The sequence below is a fragment of the Alosa pseudoharengus genome, unplaced genomic scaffold (assembly GCF_046254945.1).
Source record: "Alosa pseudoharengus isolate Yale_2024_CS ecotype anadromous, Long Island Sound unplaced genomic scaffold, YU_APseudo_1.1 YU_APseudo_1.1_scf_2, whole genome shotgun sequence".
NCBI lineage: Eukaryota > Metazoa > Chordata > Actinopteri > Clupeiformes > Clupeidae > Alosa > Alosa pseudoharengus.
In genome coordinates, this window is record NW_027468663.1 from 46,712,306 (window position 1) to 46,731,997 (window position 19,692).

Below are 19,692 nucleotides of genomic sequence, written 5' to 3' on the forward strand. Positions count from 1 at the left end.
GCTGTGGCATTTTCTGAAAGTAGCAATTCAGTCCCAGGATCAACTGGCATATCTGTGAAGAATTCCTCAATGAAGGGTTGCAAGCAATATTTTAACGGTGTTGTTGTCCAGCCTCTGTGAATAGTTCCCAGTCATGTTGTGCATTTCTGAGGCGATCGGCTATGCGTATGTGGTATTTAGAAGTGAGATTTTACAATGTATCTATACCATGTCCCTATACCATATTGATAGGGGTTTCATAAATCCTTTCTTAGCCAAGGTCTCACTGGCTGTGAACTCTGTTCTACAGATAAAATACTTTCCCTGCATCCTGCATCATGTTTTATTTACTTTAAAGGTACACTTATATGATGTTTTTAAAATGGTGTAGCGGGACAACAAAACACAATCTGAGAATTGTTCACTATGGCATGCATATGGAAAAGAAACAGGAAGTCCTTGCAGTCAGAAGAGTTGACAGTCGGGTTAAAACTAAATCACCTCATGACTAATTCAGTCATTCATCTTCTTTTGCTATTGTGTAGAGGTCTGCACGACTGCAGTCATATACCATTCCCGGATCTGTGTTCATGTGAAATAGATTTCTCCCTCGTAAGCCGACACTAAGAAGTCATTTACTCAAAGACTCGCATTTGTTACCCACCCCATTGAGCCCCTCTAAAGACTTATCCACTGAGCCTAACAAAGATGGAAAATGGTGTTGCCATAATCACTCTGACCAGATGCTCTGAGCCCCTGGAGTTGTAGCGTTGATGTGATTCATTTCAAGGATTTTTTTTTTTTTAGTTATTCTTGGCCTTTAGGATAGATGCAAAGGATATGGGCGCTGGAGAATCACTGTAACAATACCCCTATTGGTTTCATGGATCAGCTTGATACTTCAGCCAGTCTTTCATCATTACTCTCTTATGCACAATTGAATTCGTTGGTGAAGAAAAAACACAAATAAAAGCCTTGAAGGTGCCAAGATAAATCACAGATGCTTTTACACATCTAAGTTGTTCTGTCTTTCTCTCTCTCTTTCTTTTTGCTTTTTGTTCTCCTCCAGTGCCAGTTTAGTCATCACCAGTGCTGCTTTGTGAGCCCGCTCTGCTCCCTCAGCTAAGATGTCGGCTGGGCGCCAGATGACGCTGAGGAGCTACGTGGTGGTGGGGCTGTCCCTTTCTCTCGCCTTCCTGGGAGTCTGCGCCTTACCGCCCCGGGGCGGCCTGGTGCGAACCACCAGGGTCAAGCGCCAGGCTCCCGATGCCGCCGGCGGCGCGTCCGGGGGCAACCAGACACAGCCCATGATCTTCAACCACGTCTACAACATCAACGTGCCCCTGGAGTCGCTCTGCTCCGTGGACCTGGAGTCGGGCGGCGCGGCCGGCCAGAGGGCGAAGGAGGCCGCAGGGAGCGACGTGGGTAGCACTACGACAGCGCCCCCGGCCGAATACACGGAGGAGACGGTGGACGCGGACAGCCAGGTCACGTTCACCCACCGCATCAACATCCCCAAGCAGGCCTGCGGCTGCTCAGGCTCGGGCTCGGGCGTGGCCGCCGCCACCATCCAGCAGCTGGCCAGCCGCATCGAGATGCTGGAACGGGAGGTGTCCCTGCTGCGCGCCCAGTGCAGCTCCAGCTGCTGTGGGGAGAGCTCAGCCATAGGTAAGTCTGAGTGGGACCCGGTCAGGAGGGGTGTGTGTGTGTGTGTGTGTGTGTGTGTGTGTGTTTGTATGTGTGTGTGTGTGTGGATGGTGTGTGGGGGGGAGGGGATTGGCAATTACTCCGTCACCCTCGCTGCATCCTCAGTCGATGCAGGTGTGGCAGCACACTGGCGGACAGCATTAGGATTCGGCCCCAGCTCCGGCAGAGTTGGGCTGCTTTTACATCATGGTACTAGTCGGCCTGAGCAATCGCACACCTGCAGTCCAAGGGCACAGGTTTCTCTAAACAGCACTAGGAATGACTAGGAATGAACACACTGGAATGATTATACAGTACACAATGACTTAATGAGGTCAAAAAGCAAAATTGTTGTATATATATATATATATATATACAATATATTGACTAGTTCAAGTTTTCTTTAGTAATTGAAGGAACTGGTATTTTATGTGTTGATTTTAGATATACAATATATGCCTGCTAAATTAGAATGAGTCTTACTGAAAAAACAGTCAAATACATGAATTCTGTATCAAAAATGATACATCATTGGATTCCTTCTGTGTCTATGTATGTGTATGTGATGATGTGGTTGATGGTTGATGTGTTTTGCGTTCCTTCCTCCTTCCAGGTCGTCTGGATTACGTTCCTCACTGCAGCGGCCACGGCACCTTCAGCATGGATGTGTGCGGCTGTGTGTGCGACGAGGGATGGGCGGGCAAGAACTGCTCCGAGCCCCGTTGCCCAGACGACTGCTCGGGCCAGGGAGTGTGCATCGACGGCGAGTGTGTGTGCGACCGGGACTTTGGCGGCGACAACTGCTCTGAGCCCCGTTGTCCTGGAGACTGCTCGGACCGGGGCCTGTGTCTGGACGGCGAGTGTGTCTGCGAGGAGGCCTACACCGGCGACGACTGCTCCCAGAGCCGCTGCCTGAACGACTGCTCCGACCAGGGACTCTGCGTCAACGGGACGTGCCAGTGTCGCCCGGGCTTCGTGGGGGAGGACTGCTCAGTGGTCTTCTGCGCAAACAACTGCAGCCAGAAAGGAGTCTGCAAGGACGGGTTCTGCGTCTGCCAAGAGGGCTTCACCGGAGATGACTGTGCATCCGGTGAGTTAATGTACAGGAAACTTTACTCCATTTAATTTGTATGGATCTCATTCCACTTTAAGTGGGGCAATTGTTATTTATGACAATATAAATGTTTCATTGAATATTTTAGTGCAGTTGAAACTGTGCTCCAGAGACTCTGTACTTGTAGATGTAAGATCCATCAGTTGCCATTAATGATTATCAAATGTACATCTAAATGTGATGCAATAAAGCACACATGTGTATTTGGCGCTGTATTGTGTAAGACAAGACAATTTAATAGCTTATTCCATACACAGTGGCAATGAATGTGCGTTATAAAAAATAAAAGCAAAAAGAACAGATGGAGACAGAGGATAGATGAAAATATAATTTATAAAAGTGAAGTGCCTATAATAGAATAATTAAAGGAACATTTTAAGTTTCAGTGGAAGAAGCCCTGATGCTTTCCTTTGGGGGGAGAGCCAAAGAGAGAACCATGGAGCAGACGTCTGCACTAGAGCCAGTAATGTTCCAAAATAGCTTTTTAGAGAAAGGGAGAGAGATCCTGTTTCTTTTTGTCCAAAAAGAGAGGGTTTCAAAAATCCAGAATTTAAACCTTAAAGAGATTGTATCAGGCTCTACAATGTCTGTCTACCAATGATTCTCTGCCATATAAATGCATAAAATATGGCTTATATTGAATCACTACTACAACCTACTTACCTGGAGAAACAATAACTGTCTTTTTAGATAGGAAATATTGGCTTAAGAGCAAGCCTGAAGCTCTGCTGGAATATTCAACCCAGCACAAAACAGCACAATTTTATTGCAGTAAAAAAAAAGCACACTGCTATTGTCAGGCAAGGGGCATTGTAAAACTGGTGTATTTTGAGGCAAAATACAAATCAAAATCCTCGGCACACAGAAGCATGGTGGGTCTGCAGCCCTTGCCTCATACTAGAGGGAGTCAAGCCCCATGGCAGCCCCCCATGTCGCTAGCACCAGCCAAAGAAATTGGTGACGGCTTGCGGTGTAACAGCATTCATTTGTCAAAAGTCACATTCACTTGGGAAGATGTGTCACATTAGGCTTGCTGAGGCAATTTTTGAACGACGCGTACCCAGGTTCAGAGCTAGCTCTGCCGAGCTTCTCCACAGCTGTCATCTCGGAGAGAAAGAGAGAGAAGCGAGGCGAGAGAAAGGAGGGCAAATAATATTACCAGTCCAGCTCTCTCCATCCATTCATTTTCTGAAAGACCTAGTGGAGTTGAAATTGCTTATTTCACCGCAATTAGGAGAAAAATAGCCGGGTCGTGTGAGGGAGCACATGCTGAATACAAAGATAAAAACTGCTCAATTATTTGACAGTGCTCAAGTTGTGCTAGTTCAGACAATTTTGCCTATTTTAGTTTATGAAATGAGAAACAAATGAAGGCTGTGAATGAATAGCCTTCAACAACTGCATTTCATTTTCACCTGTGATGACACTAATAAGACCATGGAATTGGTATTATGCATTCAAAGGCCAGGGACTGTGTACCGGTTTGAGCGAAGCAAATCCTATCTGTCATGAAAATTTGTACCCAGAGTTCACCTCTCTGAGATATCACCCAAATGACATCTCCACAAATGCATAACGACGCGCATGTTTCTGAGAGCTAAGTTATGCACAGCAGCCTGAAGGTATGCACACTCTCCTTCAAGGTGGACGAAGTATAGAAGAAAAGTAGAAAAGATTGATATGTTAAGACATGGCTTTTGCTGTTCCTTTTGTGCAGCATTGTGATGCTATTGATTTACATATTACATACTCCTGAGGGATCGTTTCAATTCATTCAATCCACTCTTTTGAATTGTGTAGTGTTAAGATCAACTTTAAACCATTTTATTCTCAGATTAATTAAACTGACTATTGATTTCAGTCTACTGTTGCTGGTTTATTGAACAATGTTCATTGCTATCGTTGATATTACAATAAGCCCACCTCTGAGCTGAAAAATGTGTTGTGCGAGGAGTGAAGTGAAGACAGTTGATATTTTGCCTTAATCAAACAACTTCCTTTCCTGCCCCGTCTCTTAGTATCTCGGTCACATTTTCAGAAACCTGTTCCTAATGTCCCCAGCCCAATCATGTCCAAAAGGCTCAGGGGCATTTGCCATTCATAACTAAGACCATTTAAGGATGAAAGAGCACTGTGTCCCAATTAACACATTCATTAAGGGACTTCTGGTTGAATATTAAAAGCTTGATCACATTAGCCTCTCCTGAGGATGCGTAATCAGAGTATGAGCGTATATGATTTTATTAACAATTGCCCTCATGTGTTTGTATAAGGACAGTATTTAATTAAATAATTAGAAAATTCCAAAAAGTCTGAATCAGCACCAGACCTTCAGTTGTTTCAATCTACAGCATTTTCTCGGCAAAATTAGTGCCAAGTCAGGGTGGGGAGGAATAAACAAAACAAAAGTGAATTTATTAAACAGTTCCATGGTTGAAGAGTTGGTCAAGCAGTAATTACAGTTTGGTCTTACAACTGCTTTGCTTAATGGATTTGCTTAAACCATGTTCGAGTCAGCCTTGCAAGTGTGCTGCACTGCTCTCCGCGGCTCTGCCGGGAAATTAGGAGTCAAGAACCCTGCACGGCTGAAGTCTGCTGGGAAATTGAGAAAAAACACAGCGGTGAAGTTTCAGAACCAACCGGCAACCCGACAAAGTTTAATAAGACTTTGCTCAGCCCGAAAAGCGGTCAAGCATCTAACACCGTCCTTTAGGATCAAACGAGCCGTCAGAAGGAGTGAGAGAAAGAGAGAGAAAGAGGGTGAGAAGAGAGAGTGGGCGAACACTTATTGGCTTCGGCTCCGAGCACCGAGGATTCTGGCCCGCTGCCTGGCCTCTACACCCCAGGATCTGTGTGCCAGGACCTCTTCGTCTGTAGATGCCCACTTACTGCCTGATTAATGAGGGATGGAGGGGGCCGTGTTTGTCTGTGGGCGTCTGGGCCGGACACGCTCACCCCTCTTCACCCCCTCGGTAGCCCCCGATCTCCCCTGTCTCATCAGCCTGTTTTAGCCTCCACGACCTGGACAACTCTCCACCCCTGTTTGTTAACCACTGCTTGGTGCGCTACTGGTTGTTTTAAAGGGAAGATCGAGGGAGACATGGTCAATTCCTTTTTTTAAGCAGCCCCACAGTAACGGTACAACGCAGCGTTAAGAGTTAAAACCTGAAGAAGAGTGGGACGAGGAAGTGGGCTGAGAGCCCATCTGGTGTGTTCGTGAGGAAGGTGCTGGAGTACCTCCTCAAGACTTTCATGGTACCCCAGGGGAAGCTTACACACTCGCGCTGTGTGGAGCCCCCCCATCTCAGGAGAGAAGCACAGCACTTTGGGGACAACAAGAGCTAGTACTGCCACAACTGTCTCCCCCTCTCCTTCACTCTCTCTCACTCACTCACTCTTTCTCCCTCTCTCTCTCTCTCTCTCTCTCTGGCTCACTCTCTCCTCCTCCTTCTCTCTTCTCCCATCTCCTTCCTCTCAGGTGGTTACAGGATCTGTTCTTGTTGAGGCTGTGTCTCATTTGCATTCTCTGCTGCTGGCCTCTCAGGTTTATGGTCTGGCGCGGGTCCAGTTGCCCCCAGAGACTGTGAGAGTGTTCCGCTCCCACTTACCAAGCATACGGCAGAAGCTCTGACTTCATTAAAAAGATGACTTTTTCTCCACGGAACCTTGCTTGGGTCTTGTTATACTGTATCTGAGTCAGATGTAGTCAACCCAGCAGTCGTGCACACAACACTACTTAACCTAAAAGTGGTATGTTTTACATATTTTAATCATAAATCATTTTTCTTTACAGTGGCGTCACCCTTGAACCTTCAAGTGCGGGGAGTGACGGAACGTACCATTGACCTGGAGTGGGAGGGGTCAGTTGTGCTGACAGACTACCTGATCACGTATGTGCCAACCAGCCCGGGAGGTGTGCAACTTGAGATCAGGGTACCAGGCAATGTTACCAATGGCACCATCAAAGAGCTGGAGCCTGGGATTGAGTACACCATTAACGTCTATGCCGTGCTCAACAACGTCATCAGTGTACCTGTCACAGCTCAAGTGTCGACATGTGAGTGCAACTACGATCAGGTTTTACCCCCTCTATTTACCTTTTGAGCACGTTCATTAGGCAGAGGGCCATTGTTGTAAATATTTCATGTCGTCGATGTTTTTTACTATCTTAAACTTCAAGATTTATTTTCATTGAAGGCTTATCTAAGTTACATCTCCCCTTCATACAGACCCTTCACTGACTGCTAAGGAAATAATGAAATAATTACATTACATTACATTTAATTAGTTCCGATCATTGTCAAAATTTAAAAAGTACTCCCCTCGTGTACAGGAAAGGACAAAGGAAAGATAATGAGCGATATCCCAATGTTCTTGTACCCAGTATTTACCTACAGGATATGATTAGACACCTGCCAAATGCTTAGTAAAACTGTTAGACTTGCAAATTGCTTGAGGGCAGTTATTTCACAGCTGATGCCTGTCAGCCATGTGGAAAGCTCATTTTAGAGCACACCCCACCCCTCTCTCCTCCTTTCACAAGCACACCATTATTTGTCATGTAACGCAGGGGCATTCTGGGTAAAGCATTACAAACCTCAGTGCACAAATCGCCCACTTCCGACATAATCTGAAAAAGATGGAAGCAAAAGTAAACAAATTAAATCAATAGGAACAGTCCACACAATTGGCACCCGGCTTTTATCTCCTTAAGACGTTCACGCTTCCCTGGACAGCACGAGATGGGAATTGTCAGAAGGCAGCAGCGCTGTGTGATGGATGTACATTTGTTTGCTCACTCCGTCTTTCAGTTAATAATGACAGAGAGTGTTCTCATGAAAGAGCCAAGTGTGGTTTCTAGCTGGCCCTTATCAGGTCCTGATCTCGGCTACATCTCCTCTCCACTCAGCCGTTGTATGGCCCTGGAGCTAGATTAAGAATGTGCAGCCAGCTAGCCCCACAAAGCAGACCCCTGCTGGCCTCTCCTCACCTCTCCTGCCCACCCCTCACCCTCGTGGGAGCGAGGAGAGGTCACCCTGCCCGTGAGAACCATTGATTTATTGGGTGTGCTGAAAACAGAGGCCTATAACACATTAATCCTTGCCTTTCAGATCTTTCGAATCCAGATGGTTTAGTCTTCAAATCCATCACGGAAACATCGGTGGAGGTCCAGTGGAAGCCCTTCGACTACTTGTTTGATGGCTGGGAAATAAGCTTCATTCCCAAGGTAACCTTTTTTCTCGGGGAGGCCGGACAGACATCGATTCACCCTGACTGCACTGCCTAGGTGAAGAGCAACATTTGCATAGACCCAAATCATTTGTGTCCCTAGTCGATGCAGATCACTATCTTGCGTGACAGCTATTGTTGGGTATGCATGAGGGCTGCAGCAGTTTCTTAGAATAACATTTTTTTTTTAAAGCAACACATTTTGAAGTCCTGTTCGTATTGACACAAGAGTGTGTGAAATTGCAAAGCCTCTGTGCATACACATTTCAATCACTCAAACTGAGAAAACACTGTTTGTTTACTAATACAGAATGTATGCTGATAGGCTCGCTGTTTGTATGGTGCGATTAAGGAGAACGACAAATAAAGGCGCATTGTGCCGAACGTACCTTGACAACTCCACAAACAGAGAGAGAGAGAAGAAGAGAGAGAGAGAAGAAGAGAGAGAGAGAAGAAGAGAGAGAGAGAAGAAGAAGAAGAAGAAGAAGAGAGAGAGAGAAGGAGAAGAAGAAGAAGAAGAGAGAGAGAGAAGAAGAGAGAGAGAGAAGAAGAGAGAGAGAGAAGAAGAGAGAGAGAGAGAAGAAGAAGAAGAAGAAGAGAGAGAGAGAAGAAGAAGAAGAAGAAGAAGAGAGAGAGAGAAGGAGAAGAAGAAGAAGAAGAGAGAGAGAGAAGAAGAGAGAGAGAGAAGAAGAGAGAGAGAGAAGAAGAGAGAGAGAGAAGAAGAGAGAGAGAGAAGAAGAGAGAGAGAGAAGAAGAGAGAGAGAGAAGAAGAGAGAGAGAGAGAAGAAGAGAGAGAGAGAAGAAGAGAGAGAGAGAAGAAGAAGAAGAAGAAGAAGAGAGAGAGAGAAGAAGAGAGAGAGAGAAGAAGAGAGAGAGAGAAGAAGAGAGAGAGAGAAGAAGAGAGAGAGAGAGAAGAAGAAGAAGAAGAAGAAGAAGAGTTGTTTTTAGCAGCATGATGTCAGCCAGTGGGGATGAAGCTTCATGCTATTACACACTCACCTCCAGTCATTCAAAGTAATGTTGTCGTTGTGTGCGTGACGTGACGGCCTCTGACTGTCAGCCTCTGTTTGACGAACCCCTGGCTGCGATGCCGCCTCTGTGCCAGATCCGCGCTAAATCGGGCCCCTTGTCCGTCTCAGAGATGGCTCCTGTCGGGGGTTTGCCTGAGGCTTGCAGGAGTTCAGTATTTGTGGCGGAGACATTGATAGCGACGTGGCTGAAAATATCACAAGCGTGTGGAAAGATAAGGGAATACAGGTGCACATTTTTTCTCTTGTCATGCAGTTGGTAATGCGAGATGGAAAGGTGAGAATTATGTCCCATTTTACGGTGCTGCGCTCCACTCCTCTTGCTGCGGCGCGTGGCAGATTGTCTCTTTACTGATGATTCAGTGGATTTGAGAGTGGGACAGGTTCGTAGGCTCATAATGGTATTCTGTAGGCACAAGTTCAAAGTCAGGCAAGCTCTTGGTTTAATGCCCTCCATAAACATCAGACTCTTTAATCTCATGCCGGCTTTTAGTTTCTTAGCGGCAGACGTCCTCCGTGCCCAGAGTGGCTGTGCTCCGGCCCACAAGAGGTTCATTGAGAAGATGAAAGTCAGGCATCACAATGACCAAACAGACCAGAACGATTCTCTCTCTCTCTCTCTCTCTTTCTCTCTCTCTCTCTCTCTCTCATTTTTTCCCTTGTTCTTTTTCTACTTGAGAAGACGGTCTGTGAATACAAAGAGGTGTGGGTGCACAGGGGTCATGGAGCACTCCAATCTTCCCCAGGTGCCAGGCCAGGAGAGACGCTCTGTGAGCAGCAGCCATCCTTGCCCGTGGTCACTGGGGAAATCATTAGAAGTGCAAGTCTTAACCCCCCTGGTGGAGGTTCGGATTAAAACCCTTTGGATTTAATCCAAAAAGCCAGTCCGCCACCACGGAATCTGGACAATATCTTAATGGATGAATGGGAGGTAGACATCCTCTGTAAGGGTATAAACGGGCTCGTGCCAATGCAACAGAGCCCTCCATAAGCGGATCAACTTGCAAGCGACAGAATGGGCAACATCTATATTCTAAATGCCTACCCCTTCTTGAATGTCGGGTAAAATCACTCCACAGTGTGTCAGGCGAGGCATTCCAGGAGAAAAAGAACACTTAGTACGTGCCAACCGCTTCTGACTGAACTTGGCGTAAAGTTTTCTAGAATAGCTCACTAGCAGTTAGCTCACTAAAAGAAGTTTGGTTAAGCTCATCAAACATTTTCTCCCAGTTCAAAGTTTTTTTCTGGCATATGGCTTGCACAGTTTGCTGGCTAAAGCCTCCCACCAGCTTGCTATAATTCCCCTGTTCATTAGAGCTGCGTGCTGTTTGTTGCCTCTGCCTCAGAAGCTACCTCCCTCCCAACCCAACCCTGCCCCACCCCCACCCCCACTCCCGCAAGTGTGGCGGCTGCGCTTTGATGTCCATATGAAAGCATGCCTTTAAAGTGAAGGGTGTCCTCGTTGTCCGCATTTTCATTTTTTTTTCCTTCTTTGGTTTGGTGGCGTCCGCCGTCTGCTGCGCAGGATAACGACGGGGGGATGACGGCACAGCTGCCCAGCACCATCACCTCCTTCCATCAGACGGGGCTGAGGCCGGGGGAGGAGTACACCGTCAACCTGGTGGCGCTGAGGGACCAGGGCCGCAGCCAGCCCGTCACGGCCACCGTCACCACCAGTAAGGCTCGGCCACAGCTCTCAGTCTCTCGCCCACACTCGCCCGGTCTCACTCTCACCGTCTGCGCCAACCTAGTGTCATAACACACACATAACCATGTCATACACATATCAGAAAAACACACCCATATTCTCTCATTGATTTTTTTCAGGAATTGGCGCTCATTAAAGTGACACTGTCATGCCATTATTGATTAATTGCTGTGGCGGCTCTTAGAATTATATATTTCATATTTACCTGTGTAGACATTCTTTATATTGTCACTGTGCCACTAATACCACTACGCAGTCATAGCGTACATACATTTTGAGAGAGTACATGATAATTACATAGCATGACAGAGATCCATAACTAGACAGTAGCTGTGAAATCAACCTCTGCTAGGATCATAAGTAGGCTTTTGCCTTGGCAAGTTTATATTACAGTTGCGTTGCTATTTTTGTATGACAGAAGGTTTACGTAAAAAAAACATCTGTTTGGGTTAGTCATTTACTAGCTGCTGCTGCCTCGACAGATCCACTCATTGCCTTATTGATTGCCCACATCTTGGTTTCGTTTCCATCTTGATAAGTCATCAGCTTAGCTTTTTCTAAGGGTTTGATAATAGCATTATAGCTGACACCACAGCAGTCTGGAAAAGGTAAATTCTTCTGTTTAAGAAAATACCAGCTACAATTGGAATGATTAGATTGCATTAATTAATAGCAGGTTGCAGGGAAGGGTGATGGAATACAATAAGTGAAAGTGAAGCTGTCGGAAAACAATGGCGCCCAGTGATCGAGGAGTATTAGACATAACACACACGTCAGTTAAGCTCAGCTAACATAAAACATCACTTTGATGGATGGGTCAGTTTGCTAGCAATTATGCACTCAATGTAAACCCAGGACCTTCCAGTGTGTCAGTTGGAGACAGAGATTAGATTCAGTTGAACTTTTCCAGTAGGCCTGCTTTTCAAATGATGTCTTGGCAGTGAAAACACCATTAATTTTCACCAAGCCTTGCTGTCAACCAAAATTAAAGAGGCATTATTTATGCATAGAAGCTGATGAATATTTAATTTGTCCACTGCAGATACCTTATTGGATAAAGAAAGACAAATGTGACACTAGGCAATTATGTATGCATGAGGATTATTATCCTCCCTGGCACTAAAACAGAAGAAATCCACAGTAACACTCAAAAATGGCAACAAGCAAAATTGAGAGTATTGCTTTAGTTTTGTGTGTGTGTGTGTGTGTGTGTGTGTGTGTGTGTGTGTGTGTGTGTGTGGGGGAGGGGGTTCTTCCATAGTACAACGTCTTTGCCCATATTTGTTTTAAATAATGATTATTATTTTCCCAAAGTGGAGTAATTAACTAGGTTATTTACAATGAGTTAACAGGGTTTGTAATATTCAATTTTTTTATTAGCCAGAAATTAAGTTCCTCTGAAACTGCTACAAGCGTGAACAAATGACTGTTTCTTCTTACAGTAATTAGCTCAGTAGATGCTACTCAGGTGGAAAATATGGAATAGCTGTGTGACCTCAAGGGACTTTCACCATCAGTGTGTCTGTTTTCATTGCGCTCCATTTGAGAAAGGTTAATTAGTTACAGAATGCATTTTCCTTAAGTAAAAGTTTCCCTCTTTTATAGAAGCCAACCAACAGGCACACTCCTGAAGCTCTCAGAGCATATGCGGCAACAATTAGCTTCCACCATAATCAATGAAACTGGCTACGCCAGACGTGATAGCGGCGTGCATCCTCAATACAATTAGACCAGTCTTCTATTTTTACTTTCCACGAATGGAACGTTTCAGTTGTGCACCCAGTGCAGCCCAGCTGTAAGTCTGTTCCATATGGTGCCAGTTTTCCTAATGGACATGGTAGGCACAGACATTGGACTGGGTTGATTATAAGCCTAATGACAAGCACTTGTGAATAAACAAACAACTTTTATTATTTTGGGATAAACTTAGAATTGCACAAGACAGGATTTTAAAAATGGTGTATTAAACACTGTCATTCGAAATATGAAAGTGCTACATGATGGTTTTCTGTATCAACTGTAAAATGCAGACGCATGGCAGAGCGCCACCAGGTCTCTATGCATGGCATGCTTCCCCTCTGAGAGAGGACCCACTTAAGTTAAGTTATTTTTGTGTCTCATTTGTTTCTTCAAACAAACAGTGTGACCACCATAATGGTGTTCTTTTTCTTGCCTCAGAGATTGATGGCCCGACTGACCTGATCGTCCGAGATATTTCAGAGTCTGTGGCATTTGTGGAGTGGACCCCACCCAAGGCTAAAGTGGACCAGATCATCCTCCGCTATGGGCTGGTTGGGGCAGAAGGCCCTAAGACCACTTTCCGCCTGCAGCCGACGTTGAGTCAGTACTCTCTGCAAGTGCTGCAGCCAGGCTCACGATATGAAGTGTCTGTCAGCGGGGTACGCAAGGGTAACGAAAGTGGAGCCATTTCAACCGAATTTACCACCGGTGAGCACTGGTCCCAGACTCTCCTACTCAGATTCTGCACTTTGCCAATGGAGATAAAAGTCTAAAGAGAGAGATAAATGGATAAAGTTTAAAGTTTTTTTACTCAAAGGCAATCTAGCAAACTTTAGTAGATCTGTATACATTTTGAATGATCTCTCTGTGAGATCTGTGAAACTAAGATATTTCAACTAGTTTTCTGCATGAGACAAGTAGCTACTGAATAAGACATGAAAAACATGAAAAGATAGTATCACAAATAAATCACAAAATACTGTGCCTCTTCAAACATTTATAGTTGGCAATCTGTTTCATCTGTTGCATAATGCCACAAATCCAACTTCTGATGATCGGTCTGAGTGGACCAACCATTGTCAGTTCTGTCGTTCTTCTCAGAGCTGGACGCGCCCAAGAATCTGCGTGTGCTGTCCAGGTCCTCCACCTCTCTGGAGCTGGAGTGGGACAACAGCGAGGCGGAGGTGGAGGGTTACCGCGTAGTGTACAGCACGCTGGCCGGAGACCAGTACGACAAGGTGGTCGTGCCCCGCAACGAGGGACCCACCAGCCAGACAACGCTCACAGGTGAGCCGATGCCCAATCCTGTCAGCTCGTTCCTGAATGTTTGTGGAAAATAATTGGATTTATTACATTCATTATGATTGTGCGACTATAGCATTATGTTTGGTAGTGTGAATATCAAAATTAAATTGAATCCATCATCCACGTAATTAACTTTCCGTGCATTCTGCATAATTGGATATTTCATTATCTTTGGTTAATATCAGTACATAAAATAAACTCTCTCTAATCTAGCCTATTATACTGACTTGCCATAGGTCATGAGCCATGGGTTTGACATTAATTTGAAAATCTTATTTTGTCAGCCATGATCTAATTGATAACACTTTGGCTCTGTTTTTGAACAGTGTAAACAAAGAGTGTTCTTAATGCCCAGTTGTATTTACCTTTTCATTATCAACAATGTATTGCTTCAAGACAGCCTTGGGTTATTTGGTAAATTCCAACAATAGATTTAGAAAGAAAAAGAAAGAGCGACATATTTTTGGAGCTGTGAGATTGTGCTACAAGTTGTCAGCTATTCCCACCTCTCCTCTCTCTTCTGGGAGCATGCAGTTGTCTTTAAAGCTCTGAAATGATAAGAAGGATTTCTTGACTGCAGGGCCTAACAAAAATCAATGTTCTCTCTTGTCACATTGATTCTGTCTTTGACTGAATTGATTCTATATCTTTACTTTAAAAAAAAATGGGTGTGCATGCCACATTCGTGAACGTGGAGTTTTGCAGGGTTGGATTATATGCAGATTTCAGTTGACAGGTATTAAGAGTGCCATCTGCTAGAAGATATCTCTTTTTATTGCACAGTAGCGCCATGACAAACCAAAGAAGGATCTTGTCAGACCTACACAAATGACACACTCATCTGTCTCACTAATCGCTGTTTGGTGTTTTGTGCAGAGTTCTAATTGAGAAATGGTGTGGAGAGCCACAGAGCTGATTAACGTTTAAAAATGAAAAAAATAAAAACATTGCGGAAAAAAGAGGAAAAAGGAAGATCAGATTATTGCTTGCAGTCAGAGAGCTCACTATGCTAACATTTTGTCTCTGTTCACACTGGCAGATCTGTTGCCTGGCACGGAGTATGGCATTGGCATATCAGCTGTGCTTGGCACCAACCAGAGCTCTCCTGCCACAATGAACGCCAGGACGGGTGAGAAAGCACACTGCCTTGTCTGCCAGGGCCTCCAAAAAAAAGAATCCCCAAATGCTGTGATATTAGCACCGATTGCCTCTGGGGAAAACTACTGTAACATCTTCTGTTTCCTGTGTTCCTATTATCATTAGAAAATCATCTGGTCATAACCATTAATCATTCAAATGATCTGTACTTTTTTTGTGACGGGACTCACTGGCCCAGTTTCACACCATGACCAAAGATTCTAGATTTCTACACTTTGCTCTAAACTCCCATCATGACGGATCTCTTTGGATGACCTCTAGACTTGGATGTCCCGATGGACCTGGCGGTGACCGCTTCCACCGACAACTCCATCACCCTGCAGTGGGGCATAGTGCAGGGTCCCATCGACCACTACCGGATCACGTACACGTCCTCCAGCGGGGTTAAGACCGAACTCACCATGCCCAAAGACGCCACCTCGGCCACCCTGACTGATCTGGTGCCAGGGACCGAGTACACCATCACGGTGGCAGCACAGAGAGGCAGGCAGCAGAGCACAGCTGCAACCATCGATGCTTTCACAGGTATGCTGTCTCGAAACATAGCAGAATATCTATAACTATCAACAGTTAATGCTTTTTATAAACATATGCTAAAGATAGATAGATAGATAGATAGATAGATAGATAGATAGATAGATAGATAGATAGATAGATAGATAGATAGATTGATGTGAAATGGTATGAAACCAACCAAGCATGGCACAAACAGAGTAGACTATGAGGTTTGGTAAATGAAACCATTTAAAATTGTCATTCAGACAATCCATCTTGTTTATGCCTTACACTAACAGTGAAGGACAATGTCAATGTAACACTGTACATTGTTTACATTTTCCATATGCTAATTTGGTAACATCACCTCTGGCAACATCACTTGTTCACAACTATCAGCTTCGCTCAACAGTCCTTTCATTACTCATCTCTTCATCTAAAGGGGAAAAAAAGCACCACATTGTCTGATGCTTTCTCTTGAATCTTCTCATTTCTCTCTGGTGCACTAATGAGCTAAATCAGTTTCTTCTCTCCGCGATCCTCAACAATTCTTTTTTGCTCTTCATGTGTTCGCTCATTAAGACGCTTGAAGTGGCTTTCATGCTGTCATTCTCACTCTTCACTGACGTATCTCCATCCTTGACTTGTTCATTACTCTCTCCACCAAAGTCTGCATCAAACCCTTCAGTGCCAACATCGCTGGCTGGAGCTGATCAATCACATCCTAACTTCTATGTCTAGGGAGCAGGTGATATCGAATTCTACCTCAATCGTTCACTGTCTCTTGCCCAATCGCGTATATCGACTTGCAGGGTTCCGCCCTGTCGCCCAGCTCTACTTCTCTGATGTCACGTCTGGTTCGCTGACGGTGGCCTGGGGCGCCCCCGCCCCGCCCGCTGACACCTTCGTCCTGAGCTACACCACGGAGGATTTGAGGCATAGCTCCCAGGTCACCCTCGACGGATCCAAAACCAGAACCACGTTCAGAGATCTCCTCCCCTCAAGAAAGTACATCATCACCCTGGTCACTGTCCGCGGTGATGTGACGGAGACTGTCGAAGGCATGGTCGTTACAGGTAGACGTCTTTGGCATGCTCTGCAGATGTTTATTATGGTCGCAGGTTGTGAGAAAACAGTCTATAAATATCTGCAGGTCACACGGTTCGGTTATCACAGACAGGCGAATTGTGTTTATCGAACAAGGAACAGCTGCTGTTGTTTATCTCATATCAACATAGCCTTGAGATTTTAAGAACCCACTGAGAGAGCATGCTGGAGATAAGAACTTCACATTTTCAATATACTTCCTGAAATGACTGCAGATATATATTTATATACTGTATATATTTATATACATACATATGTGTGTGTGTGTGTGTGTGTGTGTGTGTGTGTGTGTGTTTGTGTGTTTGCGTGTGTGTGTATATAAACATGTATAAATATATGATGCAGATAAATCAACTTCACTTTCATAACAACCACAGTGCCTTTGCACCCAGAAATGAGTGTGCTTGCTAAATATAACATAAGTGTCACGGGCTTCATTGTTTTTTAATGCTGAGAGCAGGATTCAGATGCACAGTGTCGTTTGGGTTTCATCAGCATAGCAGGAGCACTCTTTCATTCCTCTGCCAGGTTGTTGGACTGATATGATGTTTGTCAGCGGGCAAGCCGCATCCTCACTCGCCTCGACACCTCATTAAAATTCCTCACAGCTGTATAGTAGCATTTTTTTTCCCTTCCTCTATTTTTGTCTCTTAATTAATTCCACTGTTTGTAATCCTCTCTTAATTACCCCGGCCTGGACGTGAAGATGTCTGGAAGTATTCAGCTGTTGTGTTAGCAACGCTGCTATGTGCAGATGCCAGGCCCTAAGAAAAGATGTGATTGTTGGTCACTCTGTCGAGGGACACCCGCACAGCATATTGTGCAGGTGTATAATTAGTCAGGTTGCCACCGACAAGTTGGGCACAGTCTGTGCAGTGGAAATTGTTATGTCAAAATGCTAAGCCTGCTTCTCACAGCGTTAAAAGCCATTTAATGGAAAGTTAGAATGAGTCCGGCTAAAACCAGAATACAATGCAGACACAGCAGGGTGAAATGGAGAACTGTGTGCCTCGACTTTCAGACTCTGAGGGCAAAATAAATAGCTGAATAATGACTCAATTCACAGAGTCCACCTTGATAATTATTTATCAGGCACATAAATATAAACCATGTTTTGAACAACATACAATTATCAGTACATACACCAATCACATTATTACCCAGAGATTGGGGAAGGTTCCTAAGGCAATGAAGAAAACATTGATTTGCAGTCTACTCTAGCCATACTCTTTGTCACATCTAAAGCCATAGAAGCTGAACTCTCCGACTTTCAAATTTACAGTTGTTCGGAGAAGGATTTCACATACAGTATGTGTTGTGTTCTCAACAGGCACATTTTGGAAGCAGGCATGAGGACAGTGTCAAAATGGCAAATTAAAACCATGAGCTCCCACCTCACACTGTTTCTTCTGAGCGGGTCTTTAAATGCCGAATAAATGCATGGCCATTACTGACTGCTCGGCAGGATGAAAAATAATTAAAGATATGCATACATGAATAATCACAGTTCATTTGCATGGGGATATTTTACCCCGGAAGCATTTAAATGAGGCTGACAGCCAGCTTATGAATTGCCACCCCTAGTTTGTGAATTAAATTCATTACCGTAATGAGAGAGGGAGGGAGGGGATGCTTCCACACTCCCTTTTATGGCTTTGCTCTCCAGCAATAGCCCCAGTCAATCTGTTCCTCATGCCGTCATTCTCTACAATGACACCAAGGCTCGCAGCCTGTGTCATTATTTGCGTACCCTGTCGGCGGTAACCTTTACTGTTGTGATACTGTGAACTCATGGGGGCACATCTACAAAATGGAGGTGATATGTTCACTTGTGGCCATGAATGTGTAATGGTAATGAAAACATCAGCCTATTGAGTTTCATCTATGAATTGATATGTTTCTATTATTCCTGAGAAGGGCTCACATTCACATTAAATTAACCTAAAAGGTGTTTTGTCTCCCACTTTTCACCATATTGGTGTGTGATTTACGTCAAAGCAATATTTGTTTTTCACTGTTCCTGTAAAATAGCATCATTGTCAATGTTGGAGAATTCTCTTTACAATAAAAAAAAATGTGAACTGCATCTGTATATATACATACAGTATAACTCAACATCAATAGACTGGTGCATCAGCAAACCTCTACTGTGACAGATTGTTTGACAGATCAAACATGTTCTCTGTAGGCATAGACCCCCCACGGGATATGACAGTGTCGTATGTGACAGAGGACACTGTCACAATATCGTGGCTGCAACCCCTTGCACCCTTCGACTACTACAAGATGTCCTACCAGTCATCAAAAGGTACAGCCACACTTCAAAGAGTTATTGTCTGGAGGGTGTCCATTGTAATAAAAGAAAGTCACCAAGAACTTGCACAGGGCTAGACATTTCCCAATAACGCGTTTTTGTGTTGTTGCTGGTCTCTTGACGAGCAGGCAGGGTGGACAGTGTGGTGATTGACAGCGAAGTGTCCAACTACACCCTGACCAGCCTCCTTCCGGCCACTGAGTACGAAATCAACCTGAACGCAGTGCGAGGGAGCCAGGAGAGCAGCATCGTCACCACCAGCGTGTTCACCGGTAGGCTCTCTCTCTCTCTCTCTCTCTCTCTCTCTCTCTTAATGAGGCTGACAGATCGAGGAGCTCAGGGCCCTCATTTCTCCATCATCTCTATTCAATTAAACAATAATGAGTTATTAAAAAGTTTTAAACTGGACTGTGATATTCTGAAAGCATTTGCCATTTGTAAGTGTTTTTATAGGTGACTACTTTATCTACCATATTCATGTTTGCATGCGTACACACTTATTGTTCCAGTTATCCAACTATCCTATTCAATGCAGCTGTGTGCTTCAGGTCAAAGTCATAGATGGAGGGGACATAGATGTCTCTGGTGTGCACCCACATTTGCCCATGACCCCTTTTGTGCTCGATACAAACCCCAACGCAATGCAAGAACAACTTGTATTAACAAAATGCTGCTGTTACAGTTTATCTTTAGATCCCAAATATCACCCTAATGCTGCACCACTGATGGAAATAAAAGCCCTTTTTGTGCTGCAATGACAAGACATCTAAGCAAAGGCTGGGAAGGCTGCATGCTCCACAGGAGTTTAAGATAAACTGGGAGCAGGCTG

The 19,692-nt window shown here is 44.7% G+C and overlaps 1 protein-coding gene across 1 annotated transcript in view; it reads left to right on the forward strand.

Moving 5' to 3' along the window:
- Positions 1 to 1,106: 1,106 nt before the first annotated feature.
- The window catches only part of tnr (tenascin R (restrictin, janusin)), a 36,015-nt gene continuing 17,429 nt past the window's right edge, over positions 1,107 to 19,692 (forward strand). The window contains exons 1-12 of the mRNA XM_076293302.1: positions 1,107 to 1,647; positions 2,279 to 2,755; positions 6,573 to 6,836; positions 7,891 to 8,006; positions 10,562 to 10,712; positions 12,923 to 13,192; positions 13,586 to 13,771; positions 14,829 to 14,918; positions 15,209 to 15,472; positions 16,255 to 16,518; positions 18,738 to 18,857; positions 18,992 to 19,135. Of these exons, the coding sequence (XP_076149417.1) occupies positions 1,107 to 1,647; positions 2,279 to 2,755; positions 6,573 to 6,836; positions 7,891 to 8,006; positions 10,562 to 10,712; positions 12,923 to 13,192; positions 13,586 to 13,771; positions 14,829 to 14,918; positions 15,209 to 15,472; positions 16,255 to 16,518; positions 18,738 to 18,857; positions 18,992 to 19,135 (2,887 nt within the window). The remainder of the gene's footprint in view (positions 1,648 to 2,278; positions 2,756 to 6,572; positions 6,837 to 7,890; positions 8,007 to 10,561; positions 10,713 to 12,922; positions 13,193 to 13,585; positions 13,772 to 14,828; positions 14,919 to 15,208; positions 15,473 to 16,254; positions 16,519 to 18,737; positions 18,858 to 18,991; positions 19,136 to 19,692) is intronic.